This window comes from Apis mellifera, linkage group LG9 (genome assembly GCF_003254395.2).
Source record: "Apis mellifera strain DH4 linkage group LG9, Amel_HAv3.1, whole genome shotgun sequence".
Taxonomy (NCBI): Eukaryota; Metazoa; Arthropoda; class Insecta; order Hymenoptera; family Apidae; genus Apis; species Apis mellifera.
Genome location: NC_037646.1, coordinates 1,605,782 through 1,623,601, shown reverse-complemented (window position 1 = coordinate 1,623,601; position 17,820 = coordinate 1,605,782). Strand labels below are relative to the sequence as shown.

The following is a 17,820-nucleotide window of genomic DNA, read 5'->3' as shown; positions in this document are numbered from 1 at the left end:
TTTATAACATTAAAAATTATATAACTGATAAAATTTACAGGTAAAAAAAATTTATTTAATTTTGTATCATTTTTGACATTTAGATTTAAAGTTTGTTATTTGGCTTTAAAGCAAACATATAAACTGGATACAATCCACGTGGAAATTTATGTTGTTGTTCTTCTTTTATACAAATTAAATTTGATTTCTGAAATATATGATATAATTCGGAAAGAGGTCGTGTCACTGATGAATCCTTAGTATCAACTTCTAAATTTTCAGAAGTTGTCACATTTTCTTTAATTACTATTATACCATTGGATCTTAAGCCACAACTATAAAAATTATATTAAATAACTAAAAATAATTTATATTTTTTATTAAAATCAAATAGTACTTACGAGCATTTTTTTAAAAATTCTATTAAATCATTATGTTTTAAATGTCCCAAAACCCATTGACACCAGATGACATCATACTTCTTGGTATTAAAGTAAAAATTTTGTAGTCCTTGAAATATGAGTTAATTAATTCAATACCTTTTATATTATTAATAAACCTATAGGATATTACCAATGGGATAATAATTTTGAATTCTTGTAGAATAATTTTTCAAATATGTTTTAGCAACTTCTAAAAATTTTAAATTTTGCTCCACTAAATCAATATGTTTAAAATGATTTAATAATAAATTTTTTGTTATCCTTCCTATGCCTGCACCACAATCTAATGCAAATGTTTTTGATGGAGGATTTTCTAACTAAAATAAAATAAATTTTAATTATTATAATATTTAAGAATATTAATAAAAAATATTTTTAAGTATTAAAAAATTAATTACAATACATACTTCGAATAAAGCTTTTAAAAATTTTGTGGATCCTTTTATATCAATTTGAGAAATAAATCCAAAACCACCAAGCATTCCATCTACTGTAGCTGGAACATGTTCCCAATACTTAGCAGCTGCTGTATAAAATTCATGTTCTTCAAGTGTATTTTCTTCTTTTTCCATCTTTGATGATGATAAGTAATACATCCTACTTATTTAAGTTAATTTAATTTAATCTTATTTTTATGTCAATTTAATTATTTAAAATAAAAAACTATCAAAAAATCATGTCACATATTTGAAGAAATTAATAAAAAATAAATATTAATTTATTTTCATAAAATATAAATAGTCAAATGTTTTGTGTTTAATAAAAGTCTTTCATTAGATAATATTTATGGATTTATAAGATATATGTTAACAAAAATTTTTAATTTTTCTTACTAATATAATTAAAATAAAATATATTTTATCGATATATAATAAATTATCGATTTATCGATTATAAAATATCGACATATTATTCTTATGCTTATTCTCTTTAATCGAAATGTATATCGGTAATATATCGATTATTGTGTATAAAGCATTCTTATAATTTAAAGGTAAATTTATAAAAAGAAAATATTATGTACAAAAAAACTATAATTTATTTATATGAAAATTTATATATAAAATTTTGAATTAAGAATTACATTATGCATAGTTAAAATATATAGGGTGTAGTAGTTGTGCATACTCACTGGTCAGTTTGGTTAGGATAAAATCGATGTTAGTCGTTAGTGAGCAGTTCTCTTGGAATCATGGCAGAAGTACGGCTTTATGACTCAACAATTTGTCGGTTATGTGCAGAAGATAATGGTAATGGAGAATTACTTTATATGGGAGATGGTGATGATCCAGATTTAAGTTCTATGGTCAATCGGTACTTGCCGCTCAAGGTATGAAGCTTCGAAACATTAGACTCTAACTTGACTTCCTGCTTTATATACAAATACTACCTGAATCAAATGTTCGATATTTCCTTCTTATATGTTACATTGTTATTTACTTTATTTATTATGTGAAAATTTATTATAATATTTATAAATTTTGTATAATTACAGAATAATATCTTGAATGATAAAATCAATAATAAATATATTATGTTCGTAATTCAGTATTGAAATATTCTTATAAATATTCTTATTTTATGTGATACTGTGTGTTATAAATTTTATATAATTATATTTAATTCAAAATAATTTATATTCAATTATTTTGTTATATAAATTTAGAAATGTCAAAAATTTCAGATTATTAAAGAAATTTTTTACGGTAATAAAATAGTAGAATAATAAAATAATTATTGATTTATTGAGGTTATGTTAATGTTAAAAAAAAAGATGTGATTCTATTTTAAAATAAATAATATGATACAATTTTGGTTAGATTCATGATGATGGCAAATTACCACGTACTATTTGTCCTGGTTGTAATATTCAACTGGAGGCTACAATACAGTTTTTTGAATTACTGGTGGATGGTCAAAGGAAAATTCGTGAGATGTGGAAACATCAGATAGAACAACAGCGTAAAGCAGAACGAGAACGTCTTCGTGCAGAAAAGGAAAACACAGAAATTAGATCTGAAACATTACACTTAGATAATATTTCAAGATACAATGAAGAAGATCAATTTGAACAACAGATTATAATAAAAAGTATTATTTTATATTTCAATTAACTTATATTTTAATTAAAAATTTACTATAAATAATTTTATATATATTATATATTATAATATTATCATTTAATATAGTAATGCCAGATGGTTCTATGTATGCTGTGGATCATGAAATGAGTTTACAAATGGAAGGTTTAAATAAACCTAAACGAAAAAGAGGACGTCCACCAAAATCTCAAACAGAAAATATATCTATGGTTAGTAAAAATAACATTTTTGTTTAATACAAAAAATTTTTAAATTATTAAATTTTAGGAATTAACAAAAGGAGAGGTATTAGAAGGAGTTAGTCAAGAGGAAGAAGATAAACATGAAGAAGAAGCAGATGAAGTAGATGGAGATGGAAGACGTCGCAGAAAACGTAAAGTTCCAAAAAGGTATTCTTTATAAGAAAAAACAATTGATAATAATTACTATCATTTTTATAATAGAATATGAAATAATTTAGATATATGGAAGCAGTTCAAGGTAAAGAATTAGAAAGAATATATAAAGAAGAGGGAGTAATTGATGAAGAAGATGATGATGAACAAGATACTTTTGAAGATTCTGAAGAACAATTAAACATGTCAGTTCCTGATAGTCATGAAGGTAAAAAATAGTGAATTCTAATATTAATTAAATATTTTTGATAATCATTTAAATTATTTTTGATAATCATTTGTATATTCTAGAAATAATTGGTCATTTAGAGTCTGAAGAAGGAAAAGATCTTGGAGAATTAGTGATAGTAAATCGAGGTAGAGGACGAGGACGACCAAAATTACGTCGTAGAAGAAATAAATTTACATGTCAATTATGTGGTCGAGGATTTCTTCAGCGTAGTAGATATATTGTACACAAGTAAGCAAAATTTATTTAATTTTTAATATTGTAGATAATAAAAATATTTTATTTTTCTAATTAGGAGTTTCCACAAAGGTATAAAATATGAATGTTCAGAATGTAAAAAATTATTTACAAATAAAGAAAATTTAGGATTGCATCAAAAGGCAACTCATCATATTGGAAATGATATTAATCAAGAATTTGAACATGCTGTGCAAGATTCAAGTTTAGAATCAAAACATCATTTATCTGGGGAAGATAATATTTCTAATGTAATAGATCATGTTTTAACTGAAGAACAACATACAAATAAATTTTCAAATAATTCTAGTGATTACCAAAAAAATTTTTCATGTGAGCAATGTAAAAAGTTATTTGAAACAAAGGAAGCATATGAACTACATGTTAAAGTAGTTCATGATCATGATAAATTATTTATTTGCACTATATGTAATAAAAATTTTACTCAACAAACAGCTTTAAAACATCATATGTCAATACATGAGGTAATAGTAGAAATAGTTTTAAAATTATCAAAATATTTTAAATAAATAAAATTAATAGTAGTTTTTATTATTTTTCTAGAGACATAAATTAGAGAAAGAATATCCATGTGATATTTGTGGAAAAGTACTTAATCATCCTAGTTCTGTAGTATATCATAAAGAAGCGGAACACAATAATGGTCGGCGATTTGTTTGCAATAAATGTGGGAAAAGTTTTAAACATAAACAATTGTTACAGCGTCATCAACTTGTGCATTCTGATGATAGACCTTATATTTGTAAATCTTGCAATGCCAGTTTTAAAACAAAAGCAAATTTAATTAATCATCAATCTACACATACTGGTGAAAAAAAATATTTTTGTGAAATCTGTGGACAACAATTTGCACATAAAACTAGTCTTACATTGCATTACAGGTTATTATAAAAATACAAAAATTAAATTAAATAAATTTTATTATTAAATAAATAAACGAATAATTTTAGATGGCATACAGGACACAAACCATATACATGTGAGGTATGTCATAAAAGTTTTTCACAAAATGGAAATTTACAAGAACATATGCGAATACATACAGGAGAAAAACCTTATTGCTGCGATTATTGTGGTAGAAAATTTACTACTTCTTCACAATTTAAACTTCATGTTAAACGACACACTGGCGAGCGTCCTTGGAAATGTGAATTTTGTGCAAAATGTTTCTTGCATAAAGATACATGGAAATGTCATGTACGCAGACATAAAGGAGAACGACCTTTTCAGTGTGCTCATTGTAATCGAGGTTTTACAGAGCAATGGGCTTTAAAAAAACATCTTCGTTTGCACACTGGTATTTTTTTATATTTCATTTTTATGAATTTTGTATTTTTTGTTTTTATTAATATATTCATTATATATTTTATTAATATATTTTTATATATATATATTATATATTTTATCAATATATTTAAAATTAATTATATCAGAAGTATCGTAACTGTATATTGAATGTGATGCTATAATTGGAAGAGGATTATATTTAAAATAAATCAAAAATATGAAAAATTTTTTCAGATATGACTTTGTTTTTGAAAATCAAAAATATTTAATATTTATTTGATATATGTTCATTTAATTATCTTGATTTAATTATTTTTTGATATAAAATAATTATTTTATTGAATTTAATTATTAATTAATTGTTTATTTTATTAGCTAAAAAAGATTATGTACGAAAATTTTGTTCAATTTTTATTAATATTTTCTAATATGTTAATATTTTAGTATTTTATCAATCATTAAAAAATTTTGTTTGATCAATATTTTTTATTAAAATTAATTTAAGCTATTATATATAAAAATCGAATAAAGTTAGATTAAGAAATTGATAGATAATTTGCAAATTTTTGTCATTCAAAAGATTTTTAAGATGACATGTAAAACATGCTAATTTAAAATACAAATATTAATTAAATTAAAAAATAATTAAACCGAATATATTAGATAAATATATAAATTATTTTTTCGAAAATGCAAAATTTTACTCCATCTTTTTTCTATCTTTAATTTATTTTTTTATAAAGAATTAATCTCTTCCCAGTTGTATTACTAATTATAAAATACTTTTTATTCTAAAAACTTATTTTATATTTTTTCTTTTATTAGGTGAAAAACCTTATTCTTGTGATGTTTGTGGAAAAGCATTTGCAGATTGTTCAAATTTAACAAAACATAAAAAAGTAGGAATTCTATTAATATATATTTCATTATGTATATAAAAAAATTTAATAATATGGAATTATTATCGAGTTTTTTGTAGGTGCACAGAGAAACTAAACTTTCTACAATAAGTGAAATAGAAGGATCTCCAATTGGAGAAGTATGGCAAATTTTACCTAGTTCTCAAGAATCTGATGAACAATCATTAACTGATCAAATGGCTCAGGTTATTGCAACAGATGATACATCTGGAGATGGTATTCAACAAATTATATATGTTTCATACCAAGATCCAGATGATCCTAATCAATCTCGAACTTTACATTTTGGTAAAAATATATAAAATGATTTATAGTATATTATTTATATTTAATTTATATTTATATTTATAATTTTGTTTATTTATATTTTTTATTATTGAAATTAGTTGATGCTGGAATGATGAGAAATAAAGAAGAAAAAACAAATGTAAATCAATCATTATCACATTTAAGTGTAAATAATGATGGAATGCTTTCTAATCCAGATCATGATACTGGAAATAGCAATTCAAATGAACGAATAAATGTAGAACTTTCAGAATCTGATCTTCAACTTCAGGTAAAATAAATAAAATATTAAAAATGATAAATAATAATAAAAATATAAATAATAATCATATTTACAGATTACAGATGAAGAAGGTAATCCAATTCCTCTTTCAATTCAAGATGCCAGACAACTTTTATCTCAAAGTCAATTTGTCAATCAACTTAGTGATGGTCAAGAAATTAGAGTCCATCCTGGTGTAATACAAGATGAATTAACAACACCATTAAGTGTACATGTTAATCAAAATTCCGATATAAAAGATGTTGACATTTCCAATACAGTGGATGCAAAAATGAAAAATATTTCAACTGTACAAACAGATGCAGAAGCAATTGTGAAGGCATTACAGGTAATAATTTTGAATAAATTATTTTAATAATAAATAGAATTATAATTAAACTAATATTGAAATAATTATAATTTAATTTTTTATATTTTATTTATATTATATTTTTAATTTTTTTTAAATGAAAATATTTATATATTATATGAACGTTTTAAGTATTTATATATACTTTTATAAATAATAAAAAAAAATATTGTAATCATTTTACGCATGTGCGCGTAAATATACACTGAGCAATTTTCTCAATATATTAAATAATGCTAGTTATTACTATTAACGCTTGAATAATGTTATTGGCACATAAATTTTGAAAGTTAATAACTTAATAATAACTTATGAAAAATATATGTAGAGACTTTTTGAATACTTTTATTATATAATACTAATATTAATTATAAGAATATGCAATAAAAAATATAATGTTTCAAAAATTAAAAAACATAAAAATTTAACTTTCATAAAGTTCTTCAATTTAAGATTCTTCATTATTTCAAAGTTAAACAATTATCATGATCTTTTCAATATTATATAACTTTCATTTAGAATATTTTTTTGCATTTCTAATACTTAGAAATATCTTAGAAATAATCACATGTAGACATTTAACTTGTTAACTGTGTATACTCATCATTTCTTCATTTTTGTTATACAATTTAAGTAAAAACTTTTAAAATAAAACATAGTTAATATAATATATATATATGTATAATATTAATATTTAAAATAATTTTTATAAAAATTTAAATAATACATATTATTATATATTATATATAAAATTCATATTATCATAAAAATTTATATTTAGAGAAATAAGAAATTCTTCTTTATTATCTTATTTTTTTTTTATTTTAAATTATAATATTCAATTATTTATTGTTATATTATTAGTATTATGTTCATTACTATATAACATTAAATATTATAGTTTAATTTAATATTTCAAAATTTCAATTCATTTTTATAGATTTTATAGAAAATGTTAATATATTCAGATAGTTTTAGAAAATCAATTTAAAAATTAAAATGAATGCATAAATATAAAAATGATTAAAATTTATTTATAAAATTATAAATAAATTTCAACTTTTATAATAGTTAAAAAGAATTATTAAGAATTTTTTTTTTCATCATATCATAGATATAATATATCATAGATATAATATGATATAAATATAGTAAGATAAGTATAATATGTCATGATTAAGTTTCAAAAACTGAATTTGCCAAATTATTTGCCGAATAAATTATCCAAATAATAAATTTATTTAATTAATACTTATATGATATAAAATAGTGTTTTGTTTAGATCAATTGATTTTTTGATATGTGATCACTATAAAATGAAAATGTATCATTGAGTCACTTTTTATAGGAACTATGATTTAAAATCATACAAAAAGTATGATGTCATGGACATATATGCAATATTTAATTTGTATATTTAATTTGTATTATCTTGAATTACAATTTCATTATCAAATATTACTATATATTTAACAAATATATGTATATTAATTCTTCACAAAAATATTTTTATATTTAATCAGAAATTTAATAAAATTTAATAAAAATAGCGATTATTGAAAGAAAAATATTGCATATCAAAATGAATAAAATAATAAAGATAGCAACAATAAGTAAAATTAAAATAAAATATCAACAAATTAAGGCATTATTAATACATTCGTAAAATGTTTCTGAAGACTCTAGAGATTAAAATAAATACAAAAGTTGATTTATAACTATTATTTATAATTATTATAAGAGATCTCTCTAGATTGCTAATATTTATTGTTGTTATTATATTCAGATAGCAATAAATGTAATGTTCTTTTTTAGTAATGAAAAGTTCCAAATTTGACTAATAATTATAAATATATTTTTTTATAATTATTTATTATTATATATGTTTTTAATTATGAATTTAATTCATATTGATTTCTATTTCTTTCTTAATAATTTTGAATTTTTTTCATAAAAATTATAAAATTAAAAAAGTATAATTACTATATATTCAATTTTGAATAAAAATAAAAAAAATAAGATCAGGATAAAAATTAAACTTTATTCTCATAATAAATAAAAGTATAAAAGGAAAACTATTCTGAATTGAATAAATATTCAATTATGATAAAAATAAAAATCAATAAGAATAATTATAAAAATTTATAATATATAAATTCTGTTTTAGTTGCCAAATAGAGCAAATAAGATAATGTTTTTATTTAGAATGAATAAAAAAATAATTATAGTAATAAATAAATAAATAAATAATTAAGAAATAAATAAATATATTTATTATACAATTTTGAATCATTAATAAAAAATAAATGAATTTTACTAATAATTGAAAATATATAAAGCAACAATAATTAATTTTTGAACATTAAATTATTGAAAAATATATGACATTATAAACTATGAACAAAAAAAAAATAGAAATAAAGAAGTATAATTAATAAGATCTTTGAAATTTTTCTGCATTTAATTCTCAATTTTGAATAGATTCTATTGGAATCTGTTAAAAAAATATGTTATAATAAGTGTATTCTTTCTTTAAGTTGTTTTTTTATATTTATTGAAAATATAATATATAAATTTAAAACTAAATTTGAGGATTAGATTACTATTTTTCTTCATATTTTAAAAACAAAAATTTGATACAATAAGTTAAATACAATAAAATCTTTTAAGAAATCAATTGAAAAACAATGCGTCAAGACCTAAAATTCCAATGAAATTAATATTTTTTTTAATTAATAAATAATGGCATTCTTTTTATTATAACAAATCAAAAATGAATATCAAGATGAATATATCTTGAAATCAAAGATGAATATATCTTGAAAAAAAACTAATTTGTCCGAATTTAAAATAATAGAATTATAATGAAGTTAATGAAAAGTATATTATTTTTGAACTTATGAAGAAAAAACTGATCTTCCTTTTTCTAAAAAAAAATTGCAATTTTAATACAAGATTATAAACAATGTAAATAAGACTATTTAGCTAATAAGGAAAATGCATATTTTGTTTTTATATATTTATATTAATATTTATATTAATCTATAATAATAATAATAATATTAATAATATAAATAATATAAATATATATATATATATATATATCATATTAACTATTAGCAATTACAAGAATTTATCATCTTTCTTTATATCGTTTTCAATTATAATATTGAACTGCAATATTTTTAAATATTTCATAATGATTTTTTGATATAAATAAATAAATACTTTTTTATAGAGAATGTCTAGATAAATCGATATATTCAAATTATGATTTCATTAAAAAAAAATTGTTTGCACAATAAATTTTCCTTTGAAAGCAAACAATTTTTGTTAAAATATATATATTTTTTTATTTAATTTTTTATGAAATATTGGAATCTAAAACATGACGAAATATAACGAAGAAAAATTACACAATATATTTATACATTTATATATATGTGTGTTTTGTTTGTAGTTATGATAGATTTTTAAAAATATAGAATATTAATATAATCGTAAAATATTTTTGGGAAGTCAATTCTAGAAATCAAAACAAATACAAAATGATATACAAAAATGTTGATTGAAACCATTCTGTTTCCATTACATTGTCAATTTTTTCTTATTTTTTTTATCTAACACAAATTTAAATTGGTTATAATAAATAATCTCAACCGAATTTTTGTATATCAATTTTTATGTTTATTTTAGAATTAATCTCTCTAAAGATATCCTACAAATATATTAACATTATATACATAATTTACAAATTATTTATTTTTATTTATTTTATTATTTATTTTATTATAAGTAATTATAAGTAATTATACAGTTTAATTATATTCTGTTTTTAATATTATTATATCATAATATCATTATTTAATATATTATATTTAGTTTTTAATTTGTATGTGACTTTAATATAATTTAAATAATTTCTTCCTGAATATATTCATTAGAATGTTTTTATAATATTGAACCACAATATTTTTAATTAATCTAATTTTAGTTAATCTAAAATTTTTAACTACTATTATAAACGTTACTTTTTCTCCACATTACTTTGTTTTTTCATATTTTAATCAAAATTTTAAATAATTTAAAATAACTCACAATTCTTTGTATGATAACATCTTTCTATAAATAAATAATTTTTCTATAAAGAAATACCAGAAATACCTTTTCTAAATACTGAAATGTATATAAAAGTTGATATGCAAAAATGTCAGTTCAAAGTTATTTTTTAAATTATAAATAACTTAATTTTGCATTAGATGAAATGATTAGATAAAGATAAAATAATTTAATCAGTTAGTCAATAGCATATTATATTATTACAATTATTACATAAATTTATATAGCCAAGATTTCATTTTATATATTTTATATTATAATATGATTGATTCTATTAATATAATTATATATAACATACAATATTTTTAAATATATGTTTAATATATTATTACAAAAAAATTTGTAGTACTTTTAATTCAATTAATGATATAATAAATGATATAATATTAATATATGTATATTATATTATTATATGTATAATATATATATATTATCAATTTTTTTTAAACTTTTCATTTAGAAGTTCAACTAGACAAATAATACTGGCCAACTTTGGCCAAAGTTAAATTGTTTATAATTTGAAATGAGTTCCGTTATTTTTATAAATCAACTTTTGTGTTTTATTATATATATATTTAAAATTGATCTTTTAAAGATAATAAAATCTATTTATTTATCATTTGCAAATAAATAATAATTTTAATTTATTTGTTATTTGCCTTTTATTTATTATTTGTTTTTTATTTGTTATTTAAAATAATTATATAATTATATATATTTATAAATTCTAACATGTGAATTCTTATATAGCATAAATACAATATTAATAATAATAATTTTATTATATATAATTATAATTTTGTAATAGGATGAAGATACAGATGCAAATGCTGTTGCAACTATTAATCAAATGGGAGAATCAGAACAATCTGGGATCGCAGAAAACGAACAAGCAATAGAATTTACAACACAAGATGGTCAAAAAGTTCGTTTAGTTACTTCTTATCATGTTGATCCAATGCAACTTGCTTCTGAGTACCTGACTATTGTATAAAATTTAATTATAAATTTGTCTAAATAACTTCTTTAAACTTATTCAAGTAGTACTTTATATTGATTAATAGAATTTTCAAAGTAGACCACTTACTTATTGACGAAACTTTACTCAAGCAGAATACAATTATAAATAAATAGTCAAAAATTAACATTGAAATTTAATTATATTTATAATCAAATTTTATTGTTATTATAATTTAATTATATTAATTTTTAAATTTAATTAAATACTATTTTATTAATTTATTTCAATTATTTTATTTCTTAAATATATCTTCGATTTTTTCTATTTTTTTTCTTTTATTACATCATTTTTTTACAATAATTATTACAACATTATTTATATTAAGTAAAATAATAATTATAATATTAATAAATTAAGAATTTCAAGAAAATTATATAATGTTATATTATTTAATGTAAAAAAATGTATGGAAATAAAGTGAAAAAAATGAATTTAATTGTTCTAAAATAATTAATATATTTATAATTATATAATTATATGTAAAAAAATAAATAAAAATCTTAACAATAATTAAACTAATATGAATCAATTTTTAAACATAGATATCTATTTAATCATAGTATTCATAATGTATACATACATTGTATACATACAATTTATATGTATTATATGTATACATTATATTTATATATCATTTTATTTTTAAAAATATGAAAAAACTAACTTTAATTAGTCATTAACTTTTTTATTCACATATAAAAGCAATTATAATTTAACAAGTTTTATAAGTTAATAAAGTTTCGTTAATAATTAAGCGATATTCTTAAAGAATTTTTCACATGATTTTATTTTTGGTCAATTAAATTAAAATAATGTTAAAATTTACTAATATTATGATAATTGATGATACACACATGCTATCTATGTATATATATTGAATATGATATATATATAATAAATATTTAAAATATTTATATTTTTTTTTATGATTATATTTTATTTTATTTTATATTAATGAATAATGAAAAAAGCATATATATATATATATATATATATATAGAATATAAAATATGATTTTTTAAAATATTTTCGCAAATTTTCATTTAAAGATTTAAATCATATCCATTGATTTGTAGAAATCCAGCATCTCTACAAAGTTGGTACATCTGATTTAAATGTTTATCATTTTTGACAGCATGATCTTTTAATAATAATTCTGTTTTTATAGATGAACCAATTAAGTCTTTATATCCAATTAATTTTGTTCCAACGTTTAAACTATCTACCCATATTGTATTTCCAAGATGTAAATTTACCTATTTAAATCAATATTATATTGTATTCGTAAAAATTATAAAAACATAAAATAAGAAAAAATAATATATAACATACTGTTCCAATTACATATGATCTATTGTCAACATTTTCTTTAAACCATTCATATACAGCATCAATTGCACAATTATTCCAAATATATTCATCATCATGAGGAGCTATACCAACTAAAAATACTTCAAATACTTGTATAGGATATTTTATAAGTTCTTTTGGCATATATAGTAAATTATATACCTAATATAAAAATTATATTATCATAATATAAATTTTTTAACTGTTATATTAATTAAATACATACATTTACTTTGTTTAAAATGACTCCATTATCAATACATTTTACATTTACATACTTTGGATTTCCTGTTTTATTCTCTCTTTCAATATGTAAAATTTGTACTCTTTTAAAAGTATCTACTGGTTCTTCTAAACCACATATACATCCAATGTCTATTATTTCACATTTCTTTCTATAAAAAAAAATATAAATAAATATATTAAATTAATTTTTAAAATATCATTAAACATATATATATATATATATATATATAATAAACATATAATATATAATAATATATAATAAACATATAAAATAAACATTATATTACATATTTATATTATATATATTAACCTGTTTTTTGCACAAGAATAGTATTCTTGAATACTTTTGTTAATTAACATATATTGTGTATTAGGAAATTCTATTTCTTCTAATGTATCAAATTTAATATACGATATAATTCTAGCAGAAACATGTGTGGCATCAAGTATACTTACTACTCTGAATTTCACTTTATCATTTCTAAAATAATATCAAAAATTTATTAATTAAAAATCTTTGATTAAAATTATAAATTTTTTACATTTACATATTTACATTACTTACATTTGAATATTTGTGAGTGGTATATCAATTTTTGAAATTATTTTATGTCTAAATGCACACGAAACTTGTTTATTACAAAATCCCCAGGATTTTATATTGTCGCAAATAGGATAATTTTCTTTTTTCTTTTCTAATGCATTTGTTATAAACTTAACAAATTTTTAAAACAAATTTGTATCACAAATTAATGAATATTGTTATTAAAAATTTGGAAATAATAAATTTGCTAAATAATAAATACTAAATATTATATTATAAACATTATTATAAATATATATTATAAACATAAATATTAAGAAACAAAATCTTAAATGGATATAAATTAAAATTAATTTTTTGATTCATTAAAATGATTGTCTTTTTTTTATTACTATTAAAAAAATTTTAGATATTTTATTATTTTTTTTTTTATTTAAATTATCAATATGTATTATAGTAGTTACTTTAATAAGTAATTATTTTTATAATATTTACAACAAAATTTATTATTTCATGAAAAAATATAATTACTTCCAAATTTTTATTATATGTATTTATATATATTAAATTATTAAATTATTTTAATAGATACCTTAATATTTTCTAATATATTTTGAGGAATTATAATATTCATACGCTGCATAATTTTCATTATATGTAAAAATTGTATATCATTATTTTCATCCATCATTATTGTTACTTTGCAATTGCAATTTTCCTTAAATAAATTTATTATGAATAAAATTATTTTGTATTAAATTATGCAAAAAATTTTTGATATAAAATAATTGTACCATTTGTAAATTTTCTATAAGTGTCGAAAATCGAAAATTAAATTGAGTCTTAGAATGTAAAGGAATTGAATAATGTATCAACCAAGTTACATTTGTAATATCTATATCAGATAATATATCATCTGTACATATTAAAATTGGATAAGAACCGCTTATACAAACATTCCAACATTGTTTAATATCTATATTGAAGTAAAAAATATTAAATTTAAAAATAATAGAATTTAAAAATTTTCAATTTTTAAATTCTTAAATATATTCTTACCTTGTAATTGAAAAAAATTCATATTTCCATGAGCTAAAAGAATTTCTACATGTTTTTGTAAAAAGTTATATAATTCTTCAGCTTCATTGTTATTTGTACAAATAATTATAGTTCTTGTGTAAGAATATCCATTATTTAATAAATCTATTATAAAATGATTTTAAATTATTTAATTTTAGTGTAAATAAAAGTCTTAAAATATTATGTTTTACCTAAGAGTTTTTCATTTTTTTTTTTTGAATTTATTACATATATATTTATATGTACAGATTTAAAAATTGCAGCTTCTAAAAAAGATGCTATACATATGTATGGATTATCCATTAAAATAAAAGCAACTTTTTTTAATTGTGGTGTCCAATGTGTTGCAGTTATTATAATTTGTAACATTTTATTTTTTAATTCTGTATTAGAAATAATATTGTATTTCTTAAATAAATGATTTACCTAAAATTATATTTCATTATATTTAAATAAATATAAAAATAAAAAAATTATCATAAATGTAAAAGAAATTTACAGAATCATAATATTTATTCAAAATAATATCACCACCATCCAAAATTAAATATCGAAGATTTTTAAAATTTATTAATTTTTCATTCCTATTCATAAAACGTACTAAAAATGTAGGTGTAGAAATTAATATCTGACACCCATTAAACATTTCAGCCTAAAAATAAAATATTTAATTTTTATTCCATTAAAATAAATATTAAAATAAATATTTTTATTTATTTCTTTTTATATTTAATTTAGAACTCTACATACCACTAATGATCTTTCTGATTTACCATTAATTGCAGCAATTGATCGTATTTTTTCATAATTTTGTAGGAATTCTGTACATAAAAAATTAACTTCTAATACTTCAGAAGAAGAAGAACATAGTATTAATACAGATGGATTTATTCCTTGAGGAAGCTGTTTCAAAATTTATATTTCTTAAAATATAACATGTAAACATGGCATTTTAAAAAATATAATAACTTTAAATTAATATATATTTTTTAAAATTATCAATTATCTGATAAATAATAATTGATAAAATTATAATATAATCACAGATTATATAGTTTCTAATGATTCATATATATACATATACATCAATATATATATATATATATATATATATATATATATATATATATATATATATATATATATATATATATATATATACACAAAAATGTAATATATTCTATAATATTATTTTTAATATTAATAAAGATATAATTATTTTAAATAATATTTTACATTTGCATTGGTAGCTAAAAGTCCACAAATAGCAAATACATATCCAGTAGTTTTACCAGATTTTGCTGTTCCAATTGTTATTATATCTAAACCTTTTTTTATAGCAGGCCAAATATATGATTGTATATTTCTTGGTTTAGAAGATTGTATCAATGATTTCCAAATCTTGAAATATGAATATAAATTAATTTTTATCTATCTTAATAATAATTTCAGCATAATTGTACCTTGTGTATTTCTGCAGGAAATTTTGCATCTAAAGTGGAATTTAAACATTCATATTTATCTTCTCCATAAATTAATATTCTTTCTTTATTTTTTTTAAATTCATAATACTTATCTTTTTCAAATTTCATTTTGTTTATACAACTATTAATAAAAAATTTAATAAAAATGTTAATAAAATGAATAGAAAAAATAAAATTAATTTTTGTCTAATTATATTTTTTATCAAACCTTTCTTTTTTTTCTTTTTCTTTATTATTACTACTTAATACTTTTGAAATGTTTAAATAAAATATGATTTCATTATTAATTATTTTTCTATCTAAATTTTTATTTATAGGATTTTTTATAAATTGCAATAATTCTATACAAAAATTAAATATAAAAATAAGCATCTGGAATAATGTAATTTTAAATACTAAAAATACGTAAAAATATGATAAATTACCTTTATCTAAATACACAGCATAATGATTAAGAACTAAAATTTCACTTAAACGTATTATATTGTTTTTTATATTAAGATAAAATTCACCATAATATCTTCCATATTGATCAGATACTAAATAATCAAAATAAATTGTATCAGATGCACTTATTAGTTCTTTTGTATATTCAATTGCAGATGTGCTCCATTCATCTAAAATTCTTTACAAACATATAAGAAAAAATAAATAATATAATTTTTAAATATATAAATTATTTCAATATATTGAATAAATAATATATTAATATTAATATTATATTAATTATATTTAATCATACGTTAGAGTTTTATTATGCATAGAGAAATCATATTTTACATCAGCAGGTAAAACATTATATAAACCAGCTGTAAAGCTCAAATATTCTTCTGTAATTATATCAGTTGAACAAATAACAAAATCTTCTTTTTTTAATACAACACAAATACCATGATCAGATAGAAAAATATTATATGTATCTTTTAGATTTCCTATACTATAAATATGTCCTCTAGATAACCATCCAGGAAAATCAAATGTTGTATGTAATTTATTATATACTATAACTGCCTAAAAAGATTTATACATATAATAAATTTTTTTAATAATTTAAGTAAGATAATATGAATTATATTTAATTTATAAATATTAATAATATTAGTATTAAAATAACAATTATATATAAATTATTCTAAAAACTTACATCTCCTATTTTTGGTTCACTGTATTTTTTAATAGTCTTAAAAATTTCTTTTTTTTTAAATAATTTCTTATTGATAGAATTTAATTTTTCATTATAATGTTTGATTTCACAAATTCTTATAATATATGGTGTTAAAACATTTGTTACTTTAATTACTGTTACAGTAGGAGGCAACATAATAACTATAATTATTATTAATTTTATAATATAAATGTTTCTTTTTTATTTTTTTCATAAATTGTAATTTATCATAAATTGTATAAAATGAAAAATTTTATAATATGAACTTAACCTGTATT

General features: G+C 18.7%; 3 protein-coding genes across 6 annotated transcripts; 1 reads left to right on the top strand and 2 right to left on the bottom strand.

Moving 5' to 3' along the window:
- Positions 1-33: 33 nt before the first annotated feature.
- On the bottom strand, positions 34-1,793 carry LOC550780 (N-terminal Xaa-Pro-Lys N-methyltransferase 1). 2 transcript variants are annotated; one of them, XM_623106.5, is made up of 5 exons: positions 1,555-1,793; positions 830-1,022; positions 553-739; positions 381-489; positions 34-314 (listed from the first exon to the last, which is right to left on the bottom strand). In XM_623106.5, exons 2-5 carry the CDS (start codon positions 1,016-1,018, stop codon positions 86-88), a joined length of 714 nt encoding a protein of 237 aa, XP_623109.1. In that variant the 5' UTR covers positions 1,019-1,022; positions 1,555-1,793; the 3' UTR covers positions 34-85. The 2 variants fall into 2 exon arrangements, with proteins under 2 accessions (XP_623109.1, XP_006572024.1); XM_006571961.2 differs by having other exon boundaries at positions 830-1,019.
- LOC411960 (zinc finger protein 184) lies at positions 1,502-11,797 on the top strand. 2 transcript variants are annotated; one of them, XM_395427.7, is made up of 14 exons: positions 1,502-1,752; positions 2,243-2,513; positions 2,612-2,733; positions 2,792-2,913; positions 2,985-3,127; positions 3,211-3,379; positions 3,444-3,870; positions 3,950-4,287; positions 4,357-4,703; positions 5,519-5,592; positions 5,673-5,901; positions 6,000-6,172; positions 6,240-6,512; positions 11,461-11,797. In XM_395427.7, exons 1-14 carry the CDS (start codon positions 1,615-1,617, stop codon positions 11,644-11,646), a joined length of 3,012 nt encoding a protein of 1,003 aa, XP_395427.3. In that variant the 5' UTR covers positions 1,502-1,614; the 3' UTR covers positions 11,647-11,797. The 2 variants fall into 2 exon arrangements, with proteins under 2 accessions (XP_395427.3, XP_016772801.1); XM_016917312.2 differs by lacking the exon at positions 1,502-1,752 and adding an exon at positions 2,069-2,128.
- Positions 11,798-12,661: 864 nt separating this feature from the next.
- LOC100576436 (putative ATP-dependent RNA helicase TDRD12) lies at positions 12,662-17,749 on the bottom strand. Of its 2 annotated transcripts, XM_026442666.1 has the most exons (17): positions 17,522-17,748; positions 17,120-17,388; positions 16,803-17,002; positions 16,586-16,718; positions 16,357-16,498; positions 16,130-16,294; positions 15,644-15,796; positions 15,393-15,545; positions 15,085-15,319; positions 14,873-15,016; positions 14,608-14,789; positions 14,406-14,531; positions 13,835-13,983; positions 13,580-13,750; positions 13,250-13,418; positions 13,006-13,185; positions 12,662-12,929 (listed from the first exon to the last, which is right to left on the bottom strand). In XM_026442666.1, the coding sequence occupies exons 1-17, from the start codon at positions 17,696-17,698 to the stop codon at positions 12,717-12,719; spliced, it is 2,961 nt and encodes a 986-aa protein (XP_026298451.1). In that variant the 5' UTR covers positions 17,699-17,748; the 3' UTR covers positions 12,662-12,716. The 2 variants fall into 2 exon arrangements, with proteins under 2 accessions (XP_026298451.1, XP_026298450.1); XM_026442665.1 differs by lacking the exons at positions 16,130-16,294; positions 16,357-16,498; positions 16,586-16,718 and having other exon boundaries at positions 15,644-15,714; positions 17,522-17,749.
- Positions 17,750-17,820: the final 71 nt, after the last annotated feature.

Coding starts and splice junctions, on each gene's coding strand:
- LOC550780 (XM_623106.5), bottom strand. CDS start 1,018: ATGTATTACTTATCATCATCAAAGATGGAAAAAGAAGAAAATACACTT. Junction 490..552: donor TCAAAATTATTATCCCATTG/GTAATATCCTAT, acceptor TCATATTTCAAG/GACTACAAAATTTTTACTTT. Junction 315..380: donor GAATTTTTAAAAAAATGCTC/GTAAGTACTATT, acceptor TAATTTTTATAG/TTGTGGCTTAAGATCCAATG.
- LOC411960 (XM_395427.7), top strand. CDS start 1,615: ATGGCAGAAGTACGGCTTTATGACTCAACAATTTGTCGGTTATGTGCA. Junction 5,902..5,999: donor ATCTCGAACTTTACATTTTG/GTAAAAATATAT, acceptor TATTGAAATTAG/TTGATGCTGGAATGATGAGA. Junction 6,173..6,239: donor AATCTGATCTTCAACTTCAG/GTAAAATAAATA, acceptor TCATATTTACAG/ATTACAGATGAAGAAGGTAA.
- LOC100576436 (XM_026442666.1), bottom strand. CDS start 17,698: ATGTTGCCTCCTACTGTAACAGTAATTAAAGTAACAAATGTTTTAACA. Junction 15,797..16,129: donor TTTTAGCTACCAATGCAAAT/GTAAAATATTAT, acceptor ATTTTGAAACAG/CTTCCTCAAGGAATAAATCC. Junction 13,751..13,834: donor CCACTCACAAATATTCAAAT/GTAAGTAATGTA, acceptor ATATTATTTTAG/AAATGATAAAGTGAAATTCA.